The sequence below is a fragment of the Galeopterus variegatus genome, unplaced genomic scaffold (assembly GCF_000696425.1).
Source record: "Galeopterus variegatus unplaced genomic scaffold, G_variegatus-3.0.2 Scaffold2150, whole genome shotgun sequence".
NCBI lineage: Eukaryota > Metazoa > Chordata > Mammalia > Dermoptera > Cynocephalidae > Galeopterus > Galeopterus variegatus.
In genome coordinates, this window is record NW_007728261.1 from 16,250 (window position 1) to 32,737 (window position 16,488).

The 16,488-nt window shown below is 34.9% G+C and overlaps 1 protein-coding gene across 1 annotated transcript in view; it reads right to left on the reverse strand.

The window, feature by feature from the left end:
• Nucleotides 1-14,636, reverse strand: part of LOC103596953 (intraflagellar transport protein 88 homolog) — a gene marked incomplete at its 3' end in the record, with an annotated part of 26,645 nt that extends 12,009 nt beyond the window's left edge. Inside the window, exons 1-2 of the mRNA XM_008580739.1 lie at nt 14,547-14,636; nt 10,844-10,906 (exon numbers count right to left, since the gene is read on the reverse strand). Of these exons, the coding sequence (XP_008578961.1) occupies nt 10,844-10,906; nt 14,547-14,636 (153 nt within the window). The remainder of the gene's footprint in view (nt 1-10,843; nt 10,907-14,546) is intronic.
• Nucleotides 14,637-16,488: the final 1,852 nt, after the last annotated feature.

Below are 16,488 nucleotides of genomic sequence, written 5' to 3' on the forward strand. Positions count from 1 at the left end.
AAAAAGAAATACCACATGTTCTCACTTATTGGTGGGAGCTAAAAATAAATATGTAAATTCACTCAGACACAAAAAATAACCGGGTGGGGGGGGAGAAGATATAACAACTACAATCCTTTGAAGTTGTTACAACAAGCAAACGGAAAGGACATTCTTGGGGGGGAGGGGAGAGAGGGAGGAGGGAGGGAGGTGTCGGTGATGGGCCATAATAATCATATACATTGTATATTGACAAAATAAAAATTTAATGAAAAAAAACAAAAAAAAAGACAAGATTGACAATTTCAGCAGAGAACTGGAAACTACAAAAAAGAAATAAATGGAAATTCTAGAAGTGAAAATAATGTAAAATTCTGGCATTGTCCAGGAAGTACTAAAACTACTAGTTCATACTAGACTTTAACAAGATGAGTATTGAAATCTTTAGGGAAACACTAAAAGAATGGTTGAATAATGTACTCATAAACTATCAAAATAACTAAAGAGGGAAATGGAATTATAAAAACAAACAAAAGAAGGCAAAAAAAGGAGAGAAAATGAAACAAAAAAGGGCAGAGAAAAACCAAATCAAATAGTAAGATAGTAAATTTTAAATCAAATCAATATTTTCATTAAATGTAAATAGAGGCCAACCCGACTAACAGCACCAGCATGCCTGGCAACCTCACTGGACGCAGGAAGCACCCCCGCCTGCCTGATGGCAGCAGCAGGCCCAGCAACCTTGCCAGAAGCAGCACTCCCTGCCATTACTGTAGATACTAGTACCGTGCAAGTGGTCCATGACAGCCAAATGCACAGCAACTGCTGCTGCAAGGATGGCTTGCTTCCACACCAACAGCCACTGTTCCCTAATAGGCAGCCTACTGACTACTCATCAGCATAGACAGGTGGAGAGTCATCAGTGGAGCCCAGGGAAAGAGGTAAGTGAGCAAAGACCTGTGACCCACTGGCCCAACCTACAAGGGGAATTACGCTGTGATATGTGATAGCACACATGGGGATGAGAGGTATGGGTACAGCCCAGGAGACAGCCTTTACCTGGGATAAGACACATGCAGAATCCCCTGAGAGTACAGAAAGTCAGGATACCCAAATAGAGTAAGAAAGAAAACCCCCAATCACCACCAACCCATCCCCCAACAGAGAAAAACAAGGTCCCAGGAGGAGCCTCTGCCTGTAGGAAAGAGGAAAGAGAAACCTGCCCAGGGTCACCCATTCAAACTGAGGAACACCAGTATACCCCAGTGCACCCATTAGGGTCACAGGGAGTAAGCTGGGGTACCAAAAGACCTGCCCAGGACCACCCACCCCAGACAAAGAGCAACAGGGCACTCAAGTGCTTCTCCCAAGAACGCAAGAGCTTGCCCATGTCCTGGACATACCAACACAGTGTCACTAACCTCAGCAAGGAATCACTAAGTGCCCCAGTGACTAGGCCATGGAGGTACTCACACACAATTCCAACACTGAATACAACCAAAGTACCCACACAAAGACTACACTACTGCCTCTTCCTAGAACCAATACTAAAACACCCCACACAATGATCACTATAAAACACAGGAGGAAGTCTTTATCCACAAAGCCCACTCCAGAGTAACAGAAGAAACAACTGCCCTACCAGATGATCAGATGTCAACATACTGATATTAGAAATACGAGAAAACAAGAAAATATGACACCATCAAAGGAATATAATAATTCTCAAGTTCCAGACCCCATAGAGCAGGAAACCCTAGAAATCACTAAAAAGGAATTCCAAGTAACAATCTTAAGGAAACTCAGTGAGATACAAGAAGCCTCAGATGATATAACAAAATGAGAAAATGTCTATTGGATCTGAAGGAGGAAATGCACAAAGAGATTAATGGCTTAAAAAAGAATGTAGCAGAACTTGTGGAGCTGAAGGACTCATTCAATGAAATAAACACAACTGACAGTTTAAGCCACAGGTCAGAGCAAGCAGAAAAAAGAATTTCTGATCTTGAAGATGGTATTTTTGAAATAACCTAGGCAGACAAAAAAAAAAAAAAAGAAAAAGAAAAAGAAAAAGAATCCAAGAAAATGAAGAAAATCTGAGAGAGCTAGCAGACAACCTAAAGTGCACAAACATCTGAATCATGGGTGTTCCAGAAAGGGAGGAGAAAGGAAAAGGCATTGAAATCTTACTCAATGAAATAAAAGTGAAAAACTTACCAGGTATAGGGAGAGACAAAGAACCTCACATCCTTGAGGCCCAAAGATCCCCAAACAGATTCAGTCCAAAAAGGTCCTCTCTGAGACACATTATAATCGAACTGGCAAAACTCAAAGACAAAGAGAAGATCTTAAAAACAGCAAGAGAAAAGCATCACATCACCAATAAGGGAGTCCCCATTAGACTAACAGCTGATTTCTCAACAGAAACCATAAAGGCCAGGGAGAATGGGATGATATATTCAAAACATTAGAAGAAAAAAATTGCCATCCAAGAATACTATACCTAGCAAGGCTATCCTTCAGAAAAGAAGGAGAAATAGCATATTTCCCAGACCAAACAAACAAAAAACTGCAGGAGTTCACCACCACAAAACCAACCCTACAAGAAATCCTCAAGGGAGTACTGCATCTGCAATTTTAAAAAAAAACAACCAATAATCACTATCATGACTACACAAGAAAGAACAAAACCCACTATTAGAACAAAAATGTAAATGAGAAAAGAAAGAAACCTTATCTAACCACCTCAAGTGACAAACAAACACAGAAGACAATCAATAAAAGTGGAAGAAAGGATAAAAAGATATTTAAAACATCCAAACAAAAATCAATAAAATGCAAGGAGTATGTCAATACCCCAATAATAACCCTAAATGTAAATGAATTAAATTCCGCACTCAAAAGACACAGACTGACATACTGGATTTAAAAGTTGGCCTAACTATAAAGCTATCTTCAAGAGATTCACCACACCTATAAAGACACACACAGACTAATAGAAAAGGGATGGAAAAAGATACACCATGCAAATGGAAACCAAAAGCGAGCAAGAGTAGCAATTCTTATATTAGATAAAATAGACTTAAAGCCAAAAACCATGAAAAGAGATGAAGAAAGCCATTACATAATGATAAAGGGATCTATCCAGCAAGAAGACATAACAATCATAAATATATATGCACCCAACACTGGAAAACCCAGATATATAAAGCAAACCCTATTATACCTAAAAAAAGAGATAGACTCCAAAATGATAATAGTTGGGGACCTGAACACTCCTCTGTCAGCACTGGATAGATCATGAAGGCAACTAATCAACAGAGAAACAGGTGATTTAAACTACACTTCAGACCAAATGGACCTGGCAAACATCTATAGAAAATTTCATCCAGCAACTACGAAATATATATTCTTTTCATCAGCCCATGGAACATTCTCCAGGATAGACCACAGGTTACGTTACAAATCAAGTCTCAGCAAATTTTTAAAAACTGAAATCATTTCAAGTATCTTTTCAGACTGCAACAAATTAAAACTAGAAATCAATAACAAATGAAACTCTGGAATCCATACAAATACATGGAAATTAAACAACATGCTATTGAATGACTACAGGTCCAAAAAGAGATTAAACAGGAAATCAAAAAATTTCTTGAAACTAGTGAAAATAAAGACAGATCATTCCAAAACCTGTGGGATACCTCAAAAGCAGTACTAAGAGGGAAGTTTATTGGAATAAAAGCTAATGTCAAAAGAACAGAAAGATTTCAAGTAGACAACCTAATGCTACACCTCAAAGAATTAGAAAACGCAAGAAAAATTCAACCCCAAAGTTAGTAGATGGAAAGAAATAATTAATATCAGAGCAGAATTAAATGAAGTAGAGACCCCAAGATGATAAAAAGATCAATGAAACAAAAAAGTATTTTTTTTTGAGAAGATAAGTAAAGTAGACAAACCATTAGCTAGGCTAACTAAAAATAGAAGAGAGAAGACCCAAATAACAAAAATCAAAAAGGAAAAAGGAAACATTACAACTGTTACCACAGAAATACAAAGAATCATTAAAGACTTTTCTAAACAACTATACACCGGCAAATTTCAAAACCTGGAGGAAATGGATAAATTTGTGGACACATACAAACTACCAAGACTGAACCAAGAAGACACAGAAAACCTGAACAAACCAATAACAATCAAAGAGATTGAAGCTGTAATCAGCAGTCTCCCAACAAAGCCCAGGACCAGATGGTTTTATTGCTGAATTCAACCAAACCTTTAAATAAGAATTAACACCAATTCTCTCCAAACTATTCCAAAAAACTGAAACAGAGGCCATTCTCCCAAATTCATTCTATGAGGCCAGCATTACCCTGATACCAAAACCAGAAATACAACAAAAAAAGAAAACCACAGGGTAGTATCTCTGATAAACACAGATGCAAAAATCCTCAACAAAATATCAGCAAACAGAATACAGCAACATATCAAAAATAATATACACCATGATCAAGTGGGATTCATCCCAGAGATGCAAGGATTGTTCAACATGTGCAAGTCAATATTTATTGTGATGTGATACACCACATCAACAAAAGCAAGGACAAAAACTGTATGATTATCTCAATAGATACAGAAAAAGCATCTGATAAAATTCAACATCTCTTCATGATAAAGACTCTCAGAAAATTAGGTATAAAAGGAAAATATCTCAACATGATAAAAACCATATATGACAAACCCACAGCCAATATCATCCTGAATAGGGAAAAGATGAAAGCTTTTCCTCAAGAACAGGAAAAAGACAAGGATGTCCACTCTCACCACTCCTATCTAACATAGTATTAGAAGTACTAGCCAGAGCAATTGGGCAAGAGAGAAAAATAAAGGGCATTCAGACTGGAAAAGACAAAGTCAAATTGTACCTGTTTGCAGATGACATGATATTATATACAGAAAAGCCTAAAGACTCAATCAAAAAACTCTTAGAGCTGATAAACAATTTCATTAAAGTAACCAGATATGAAATCAACAAGCAAAATCAGTAGCCTTCTAATATTCCAACAACGAACTAGCAGAAAAATAAATCAAGAAAGCAAGCCCATTTACAACAGTCATCAAAAAAAATAATATACCTACGAATAAAGTTAACCAAGGAAGTGAAAGATCTCTACAAGAAAAACTACAAAATACTTACAAAAGAAATTAAAGGGGATACAAAAAGATGGAATGACATTCCATGCTCTTGGATTGTAAGAACTAGTATTGTGAAAAAGTCCACACTACCCAAAGTGATCTACAAATTCAATGCAATCCCCATAAAAATACCAATGACATTCTTCACAGAAATAGAAAAAACAATTCTAACATTCATATGGAACAACAGAAGACCTCAAACAGCCAAAGCAATCCTGAGCAAAAAAATAAATAAATAAGCCAGAGTTATAACACTACCTGACTTCAAATTATACTATAAAGCTATAGTAACCAAAACAGCATAGTACTGGCATAAAAACAGACACATGGATCAATAGAACAGAACAGAGAACCCCCAAATCAACCCACATACTTATAGCTAACTGATCTTTGACAAAGGCAACTAGAATGTACATTGGGGAAAAGACTACCTCTTCAATAAATGGTGTTGAGAAAACTGGATATCCATATGTAGAAGAATGAAACTAGACCTGAACCTCTTACCATATACCAAAATCAACTTAAAATGGGTTAAAGACTTAAATATAAGACCTGAGACCTGAAACTATAACACTCCTAAAAGCAAACATAGGGGGACTACTTCAGGAAGTAGGACTGGGCAAAGACTTTATGAATAGGACCCCCAAAGCACAGGCAACTAAAAGAAAAATAAACAAATGGGATTATATCAAACTAAAAAACTTCTACATAGCAAAAGAAACAGTTAACAGAGAAAAAAGGCAACCTAAACAGTGGGAGAAAATACTTGCAAACTATGTATCCACCAAAGGATTAATATTCAGAATATACAAGGAACTCAAACAACTTAACAGTTAAAATTTTTTTAAAAACCTAATTAAAAATGGGAAAAGGAGCTAAGTAAGCATTTCTCAAAGGAAGATGTACAAATGGCCAACAGACATGAAAAAATGCTCAACATCACTTAGCATCAGGGAAATGCAAATCAAAACCACATTGAGATATCATCTCATGCCAATTAGACTGGCTATTGCCAAAAAGACAGAAAATAACAATGCTGGAGAGGATGCAGAGAAAGGAGAATGTTCCCACACTGTTGGTGTGACTGTAAACTGGTGCAGCCATTATGGAAAATGGTATGAAGTTTCCTCAGACAACTACTGATAGAACTGCCATACAATCCAGCAATCCCACTGCTGGGTATATACCGAAAGGATTTGAAATCATCATGTCAAAGGGATACCTGCACTACCATGTTTACCACAGCTCTATTTACAATGGCCAAGAGTTGGAACCAATGTAAATGTCCATTGTCAGATGACTGGATAAGGAAAATGTGGTATATTTGCACAATGGAATACTACTCTGCCATAAGAAAGAATGAAATACTACCATTTGCAGCAGCATGGATGAACTTAGAGAAAATTATGTTAAGTGAAATAAGCCAGGCACAAAAAGAGAAATACCACATTTTCTCACTCGCAGGTGGGAGCAAGAATAACAAACAAATAAATTTTAAAAAGAAAGATAAAACAATCACAATAATGCACTGAACTTTCAAAAGGAGAAAACAGAACTGAGGTCACCAGAGGTGGGAAAAGTGGAGGGGGAGGGGGTTAAGAGAGGAATTGGTAAAGGGCCATGAAAATCAATTACATTGCATAATATACTAATTATCCTGATTTGAGCATCACATATTGCACACAGGTATTGATATTCAACTCTGTTCCCCACAGATATGTAAAATCAGGTATGTTTCAAGAAAAAAAAACTAAATTAAATTTTTAAAAAAGAGTAAACCCTAAAAATAAATAAATAAATAAATAGAAACAATAAATGTTTCACTAAAAAAATAAGATTGTCAGACTGAAAAAAAAACACAAAAAACCAATTACATGCTGCTATTATGAGATACAAATTAAATATATGGATATAGAAAATTTGGAAGTAAAAAAATGGAAAAGACACAATGCAAATACTAGACAAAAAAGATCTTGTGTAACTATATCAATACAGGTATATTGATACCTGACAAAACAGACAAATAGCATTAGACTAGCAACAGAGAGACATATCAAAACAATAAGAGGCTCAATTTACCATGCAAATATAATTCTAAATATCTTTGCTCCAAATACATAAAGCAAAAAACAGATCCATAATCATAGTGAAAGATTTGATCACACTTTCTCACTAATAACAGAACCAGTAAACCCAAAAAAAAAAAAAGTGAAAATATAGAACATCTAAACAAAATCATTAACATACTTGACCTATTACATTGTACCTATCAATTGTAGAACGTACATTATTTTAAAATGCACTTGGAATACTAATAAATTTCTAAGAATAAAATCACACATATTCTGGGCCGGCCCGGTGGCGCACTTGGTAGAGTGCGGCGCTTGGGAGCATGGCGGCGCTCCCGCCGAGGGTTCGGATCCCATATAGAGACCAGTCCACTCACTGGTTGAGCGTGGTGCGGGCGTGACACCAAGGGTTGCGATCCCGTTGCCGGTCGCGGTGCGGGTGCGACACCGAGGGTTGCAATCCCGTTACCGGTCAGTAAAAAAGACAAAAAAAAAAAAAAATCACACATATTATGTTCCCTGACTATCTAAGAATAAAGCTATAAATCAGTAATACAAAGGTAACTAGAAAAGTTTAGTATGTTTAGAAACTAAGAAACATACTTCTAAATAACACATGGGTCAAAAAAAAAAATCACCACAGAAATTAGAAAATATTTTGCACTGAATAATAATGAAAATACATTAGAGGGAAAATATGGAAAAACATACATATGAGGATACTTCAAAAAATTCATGGAAAAATAAAACTAAATGATAATAAGAATTTTTCCATGAACTTTAAGAAGACCCTTCATATATGTTAATTTTTTAGGAAAACAGATGCCTGAATTACAGGTATTAACACATAAAGTTGTTAGGTGAACTTTCATCATTCGTTCTTTGCCTAATTACAGGAAGGTATTTTAATTTTATACATATCACGTGGCTTAAAATTCATGTTTGACAAGGTTGGCCCCAGGTCTTAGTCTTAGAAAAAAATGAAAAGGAAGGATATGGGTCTCAGCAACTTCTTCCATGAGAACAAACTGAGGGAAAGAGACCATTATTCTTTTAATGAGAACCTGATGACTAAATCTATGCTTTTTGGTTTTTTGTTGTCAGCACCGAGTGGCTCCTCCACTGTCTTCTCTCTTTGTGGTCCCAAAGCAATTCATACTCTTTTTTACAACACATTGCTTTATGCCTTGTGTCCATTTTATTTTCCTTAGGAACTAGCTAGAATTATATCCTTTTTTAAGAGTTCAGGAGTTTCATATAAAACTCATAAAAGTTTTTTCCATTTCATATAACAAGTAGGGTGTGATAAAAATATCACGCAACAGAGGATCAAGAGACCCAAACTCTATCCCTATTAACAGATAGCTGTGAGATCTTTGGCTTCTCCAGGCTTCATATTTCTCATCTATAAAATGAAGGTCTCTGAAGCCACTTCTAAAGATCTCTGAAGAGCCAGCCTGGCAAAATCATCACCTGCAATCCAATACCTGAAAAGGCTAAACTGTAGACAAAGTGCACTGATATAAGTCATTCAATAAAAACTTATGAAGCAACCACACTAGGTAAGTTAGGTCACCTTAAAACTAAAATATGGGTTGTGGAATGTGTAGTAGAATCAACTTTACCCAAAGAGAGATCTGGCCTTTGCTCTTGGCTACCAACTGGAAGGTGATCTCTAGGCCCCTGGAATGTCCTGCCTGATAGAAGTGTCTTTTTTCTCCTGGGGGCTTTGGTCACTGGACAGTCTAACATTCTTTTCCTTGTGATTTATGGTGGGCGGTTTGGAACACATCATATCATTTTCAACTTCTAGCGGTATCAATCCAAACCTCCAGGAGGGTCTGGAGACTAAAGGTCAGCCACACTGGCAGTATGTAACTGAACCTCCATAAAAACTCTGGACACCAAAGCCATGGATGACCTTCCCTAGCTGGCAACACTCTGGGAGCACTGCCACACACACTGCCAGGAGTTACTATCACCCCTGGTTCCACAAACAGAGGATGACCAGAGGATACTTTACATTACATATACAAAAATTTTAATAGTTATATTGAAAAAAAAAACCACAATAGCAATTTATGTGCTAGTAGAAGATTAATTAACAGAGGGTCATTAATATTAGGGAGTGGTAATTTATAAATTAAGCCCCAATCATTTGAAGGATCAATATTTATGTCACTTTAAAAATTAGAGAGGGAAATATTTTTAAAACAACAAATGTTTTAGGTAAACATATTGCAATGATTAACATAAATAATGATATTTATATTTTCAAAAACATAAAGAAATCTTTTGATCTAAAATACTTTAAAATCATTTCACTGATTGGATACACTGAAAACCACAAAACATTGCTGAAAAAAATTAAAGATGACACAAATAAATGGAAAGATGTCTTGTGTTCATGGATTGGAAGACTTAATATTGTTAAGATGTCTAATACCATCCAAAATGATATATAGATTCAATACAATCTCTATCAAAATCCCAATGTCATTTTTTGTGGAAACAGAAAAATTCACCATAAAATTCATACGGAATGTCAAGGGACCCTGAATAGCTAAAACAATTTTGAAAAAGAATAAAGTTAGAGAATTCACATTTCCTGATTTCAAAACATATTACAAAGCTACAGTAATCAAAATAGTATAATACTGCCATTCGGACCAATAGAATAGAATAGAGACCCCATAAATAAACTCTTGTGTATACGGTCAAATGATCTTTGATGAGGATGCCAAGACCATTCAATGGGGAAAGGACAGTCTTCTTGACAAATGCTGCTGGAAAAACCAAATATCCATGTGCAAAGGAATGAAGTTGGACTTTTATCTTATACCATACACAAAAATTACCTTAAAATGGATTGAAGACCTAAACATAAGACCTAAAACTACAGAATTCCTAGAAGAAAATATAGGGGGAAAGCTTCATGGTATTGGTCTCGGCGATGATTTCTAGAATATGACACCAAAAGCACAAGCAACAATAGTGGGACCACAACAAACTAAAAAACTCTCATGCATCAAAGAACACAATCAACAGCATGAAAACACAACCTACAGAATGAGAGAAAATATTTGCAAATCATACATATAAGAGGTTTATATCCAGAATATATAAAGAACTCCTACAGCTCAACAAGAAAAATGGACAAGTGCCCGTAGACAGATAAATGGATTAACAAAATGTGGTATATACTTAGAATGGAACATTATTCAGTCTTAAAAGGGAGGAAATCTTGTCACATGCTACAGCATAGATGAACCTTGGTGACATTACAGTAAGTGAAATAAGCCAATCAAAAGACAAATATTCTATGATTCCACTTATGTGAGGTACCAGGGTAGTCAATTTCATAAAAAATAGAAAGTAGAACAGTGGTTACAGGGGGTTCGTGGACAAGGGAGAAGATGGGGAGTTGTTGTTTAATGAGTATAGAATTTCAGATTTGTAAAATGAAAAACTTCTAAAGATCTGTTTCACAACAATGTTAATATACTTATCACTACTGAACTGAACACTTAAAAATGGTTAAGATGGCAAATTTTATGATATGCGTTTTTAACCACAATTTTTAAAAAAATTTCACTTACTGGAGGTCTTCTGCCATGACTAGTTCTCACTGCTTGCTGAAAAGCTGTGTCATTCTCCAATTCCTAAAATGAAAACGCAGACTTGACATTCAGCATGAAGTGAGAACTGCAAAAAAAGAGTTTAAACTCTTCTGTTTGGTATTCAAGATTCTCTGTAATTCATCACACCCCAACTGCTGACATCTGTAGGGGCTCAAGAACTCCTGTCCTCAAATCTCCCCCCTTCACACAACCCAAAATATTCCCCTAGGAAGAGGAGTACTGATTATGCTAGTCCATTTTAAGGGCATTTTCTTGAATACTGTTCAAATGGCTGGCTGGTACCATAATGCCCAGTTAAAGATCAAGGACACAAAACTATACGGCCTTTCTTCCTAGTGGCTAGAGCAGTAAGAATGGAGACTCTCGCCTCTTTCTCACCTCGCCCCCCCTTCTGTTTTTCCATATGCTGGTATCATGTCACCTACTATCACTACCTGAGAAAGCCTCACAACAGAAAAGGCCATGCTATCTACAAACAACCGGGCAAATATTTCCTCTTGTTCCATTTCCATTTGCCCAAGTGAAAATGCCTTTTCATCTCACTGGAGAGGTGAAGTCCAAGATTCAGACTGGAGCTAATCTAGACAAAGGGAGGTTCCACCAAATCCAAACTGCAGTGCCATTTAAAACCAATATCTCAGTTGACATAAAATGTTATTTTGCTTTGGAAATTCCTGACCTGTCAGAAATCCCCTCATGAAATTTGAGGAAAGGAAGATTAGTAGAGGGCAGGGATACAAGTGTTCCTGGGTTTCCTGGACAAAATGCCATTTTTAAATTCTCTCAAAAACACCTAGTTTTACCAACTGCCAATCTTTTAATAAGCCTTTATTTCCTACTTCTTCTAGAACATACTCTCTGCCTCTAACTCTTCAGATACACTTAAGCGCTTCTGATTTAGTTCAATCTACTTCGCACAAAAACATACTTGCTTATTATTTAAAAAATATATAAACAATACACAAAAAAGAGAAACTATCAATTAACATTTTAAAAATCTGCAAGCAATCAAAATAAAATGTTCATAAAACCAGGATGCTAACACAAAGCACTTTAAAACATGATTTTATTATGTATAAGTATTCTTCTTTCATTTTTGCTTCAAATTATCTTTATAAACTTTCAAAACAACTACATAAAATTAAATAAGTACACAATTCTTAGTTAGCCATAGAAACTAGGAACTTTTATACCATAAAGCCAAAGGCAATTATGTATGAATCATAATTATTTGTATTTCCACTTTGGCAGATCTTTTGGTAAAAGGATGTCTTCTATGATTCCTAAACTATTAGTAAAATTTGATTAATGAGCTCAATAAATTTTAACTAAATGACAAATTAAAAAGAACAGCCAACAAATTCTCTAGTTACAAATATCAACCTAACACAACTTTTGTAAGTTTTTGTTTGTGAATTAACAAATTGCATATTTTATGAACACCTTAAGCTACTGTTTTAAGTAATTCAGTTATATATTGAACTTTTACGGTTGATAAAGAACAAAGAAAGCCATGGATAAATCAAATATCACTTTTATTTTGCTGCATAATTTATTTTGGGGCCTGATATTCTGAGTATTCCCTTCAAGTTAAATCATAAAATGCTACACTGTGACAACCTAAAGATAGGAAATTTCTCTGATGTTTAAAAAATGATCATCTTCATGATCCAGTAATTCCACTTCTGGGACTCTATCCCAGGAAATGTTTGGTCAAAACACAGAAAATTATTTATGCATAAAATTGTTTATCGCTTGTTTATCGCAATGTATTTATAACAACAGAAAACTGGAAATATCTTATGATACAAAAATATTTCTAATCAACTGTATGTTTTCAGTATTACACAACCATTAAGATCATATTTAAGTTTTTTAGTATCATGAGACATTACTTATGATATAGTTGAACATAAAAGAGCAAACAGAAAAGTAAATACTAATTCAATCTCAAACATGCTAATTGAAAACTGTATATGTATGCATGAAGAAAAGACAAAGCAACAAAATGTAAACTGTAGTTATTTCTGATTGACAGGATTATTTGTAACTTTGTTTTCAATGATGAGCATATATTAACTTTTACAATTAGGAGAACAGGGTGTTTTAGTGGTTTTCATGATTTATACCAACTTCAGAAAATGCTTATGTTACAACGGAAAAACTTAAAAGGAGACTATATAATCATCTGTGAGTTTACTTACAGGGAGGGAAAACATCTGCATATATTAAAGAACAAGGGAATACAACAAAACATCAGGTGGTATGTCCAATGTAGGTGATCTTTGGATAAGAGGATTTATGTCATTTTATTTCTTTTTTTCTCCAATTTTCTATATTTTTAAAATTTTCTGTAATGATCAGTATTGCCTAGATTTGTTCTCATACAGGATAAGTGAATGGTTTCTATTTTCTTTCTTAAGTCTCAAATTCATACACCACCATTTTACTCCAGAGGGAAAAAAACATCAAAAATTACTAAAATCTATATGGAAAACTCTAGAATAGAATAAGATTTGCAGTATTAAAGTCCTATAAATGCTACTGTTTGATTATTAAGTACTTGCAGCAAATTAACAATTGCATCTTCCTTACTTTTTCCTACATTAGTTCAAAGTAATTTTATAAATAGTTTAGTTTAGTTTTGTTTTTTACAATTTGGAAACTGTAACTCTTGCAAGAGATGTAAACAGATTTAAAATATCCACATTTGATTTAGTAAAAATTTCATCTTTTAAGTTACTATACCATTAAATGTGAAGCAGATAGAGATTTGTCGAAATAAAGAGGTTCATGAAAGAGAAAAAGCAGGTTACAAAAAACAGTACACACAATACCAAATAGTACACACATATAATTTTATCCAAAAATATATAGAGATATACATATGCATATTTGCATAAGAAAATGTTTGGCGAGATAAGCACTTTAAGTTAGTTAATGGTTATCTCTGAGTGATGACAGTTTCTATGATTTTAATTTTACTTTACACTTATCGCTATTTCCTATTTTTTCTATAAAATACTTTTTTTTTTTTTCTTTTTGTCTTTTTTCGTGTCTGGCAACGGATCGCAACCCTCAGTGTCGCGCCCGTACCGGACCAGGACCGGCAACGGGATCGCAAACCTCGGTGCTGCGCCCGCACCTCGCTCAGACAGTGAGCGGGAACCGGTCTGTATGTGGGATCCGAACCCTGGGCGGGAGCGCCGCCGCACTCCCAAGCGGCGCACTGTAGCAGTGCGCCACCGGGCCGGCCCTTTATAAAATACTTGTATAATTTAATTAGGAGGCGGAAAAAAACCTACATGACATTTCAAATTCAAAGGACCTAAAAAAAAAAAAAAAAAGGATTTTAAGTATCTTCAGGTGATCTACCTCTTTTAATTTACACATTCAGATAACTAGTGATGAGGAACACAAATATACAATTCATTTTAATTCATTCCCCTAACCTGTCTTCTGATCTTCTCCTCTGCTGCAATTACTATTATTGGTGGGAGTTAGTACAATCTTCAGTAATAGCACTTTTCTAGGTTTCCGAATCAGCTTATTTCACCAAAAGCTTAATAAAGCAGAACCCTCAAATCCAAAGTCTTCATAACCAGTTGGTTAACAAAGACCAATGTAAAAAAAAAAAAATCATATATATATATTTTTTTACCTCAGTGTCATAGGTTGGATTGTAGTCATTATAACCAGAATAAAGATCATCTTCATCTGTCTCTGGAGCCAGATGCACATTTTGCATCATTTGTACCTGTGAAAAATTGGCAGTGTAAATGTTTTAGGTATAAGAAATAATTCTTAATTCAAATGACTACTTAACATTTCTGGTCAAACTTATCTACACATATTTGTAACGCCTAAATTTTTTTTCACATAAAATTCCCAAAACTAAGTGTCAAAGCATTCATTCATCGCCCTTGTTTTACATTTATTCCATGCATACTATGCTGTGATAGGCACTAGAAAGGGGTACAGGTGACTGTCCTAATTTTCATAAAGCAGAGCATGAAGTGCAGAAGAAAGGTATGCAACAGTTAACTAAAACACAAGGCAGAAACCCCTAAACACCCACCAGAACGGCTAAAATTAAAAAGACCAGCAAAACATGATGCCAGTAAGGTTGTGGAGCAACAGGAATACTCATACATGGTTGATGGGAGCGTAAAACAGCACAATTTTGGAAAAAAGTCTGGCAGTTTCATAAAATTAACATATACCTCTTATGACCCACCAATTCCACTCCAAAGAATTTACCCAAGAGAAATGAAAACAAATGTCTACAAAAAAAATTGTATAAGAATGTTCACGGCAGTTTTATTCATAATAGCCAAAAATTAGAAACAAACCAAGTGGTCATCAACAGAAGGGATAAGCAAAATGTGGCATATTTATGCAATGAAGTGCTATTTGGCATTAAAAAAGAATACAATGATCACACACAAGGACATTTCAAAAAGTTCATGGAAAGATCAGTATTACTTTCATTTTATTTTTCCACAAACTTTCTGAAGTACCTTTGTATGTAACAATATCGAAGAATCTTAATTATGCCTTACATAAAACAGCACCTCATGCTACAACAAGCAAAGCTAATCTACGTTAGAAAATAACCAGAACAGTGGTTGCTTCTTGGGGATGGGGGTAGAGACCGAAAGAAAAAGGGCATGAGAGAATTTTCTGGGGTGATGATAAATGTTCTATTTCTTGACAGGGGTTTGGGTTTGAAAATTCAGCAAATCCATACTCGAGATTTCTGCTTTTCTTTGTAAATTTTATCTCAAAAGAAAAAACTGTAAACAAATATTGAACTATAATTAATATTCATGCTGAAGAATTTAAGAGAAAGTTTAATATCTGTAATTTAGTTTGAAATGCACAAAAATAAGATGAATTGACAGATAGATAGAGGGATAGATAAATGGATAGATATGTGATAAAGAAAAATGTTAACAGTGGAATCTATATAGCATGTATAATGTTCACTGTAAAATTCTTTAAACTTTGCTGCATGTTTGAAAATTTTCATAATAAAATGTTGAGAAAAAAATGCAAGACAGAGTAAAATAGATGTCAAAATAAAATAGAAGCATGGGAGAAATGCAATTACTGCATACATAAACTGTAAATGTAATAATTACTAGAGAATCTGGGACTGATTCCTAAAAGTATCATTCAAATCAAGTCAATATTTTCGGCAATTTGGGGGGTGGGAGGTGGAGGAGGGCTAGTTATCCAAGGAATGTAGTATTGAACTACTTTGTCTATCTTGAAAAACGTTTTAAAGCTTGCACCATTTTAAGTGTGCCAGTAAATTCCTAAGAAAATTTCAGCTTAATCTTATTGCTCAGCATAACAAATATGTCACCTCTCATAACGCTTAAAAATTACTTATATATATTTTATTTATTTATTATTATTTTTTTATTTTTATTTTAAAATTTTATTTTGTCAATATACAATGAGGTTGATTATTGTGGCCCATAACCAAAACCCCCCTCCTTCCTCCCTCTCCCCACTCCCACCCAACAATGTCCTTTCTGTTTGCTTGTTGTATCAACTTCAAGGAGTTGTAGTTGTTAAGTCTTCTTCCCCCCCCC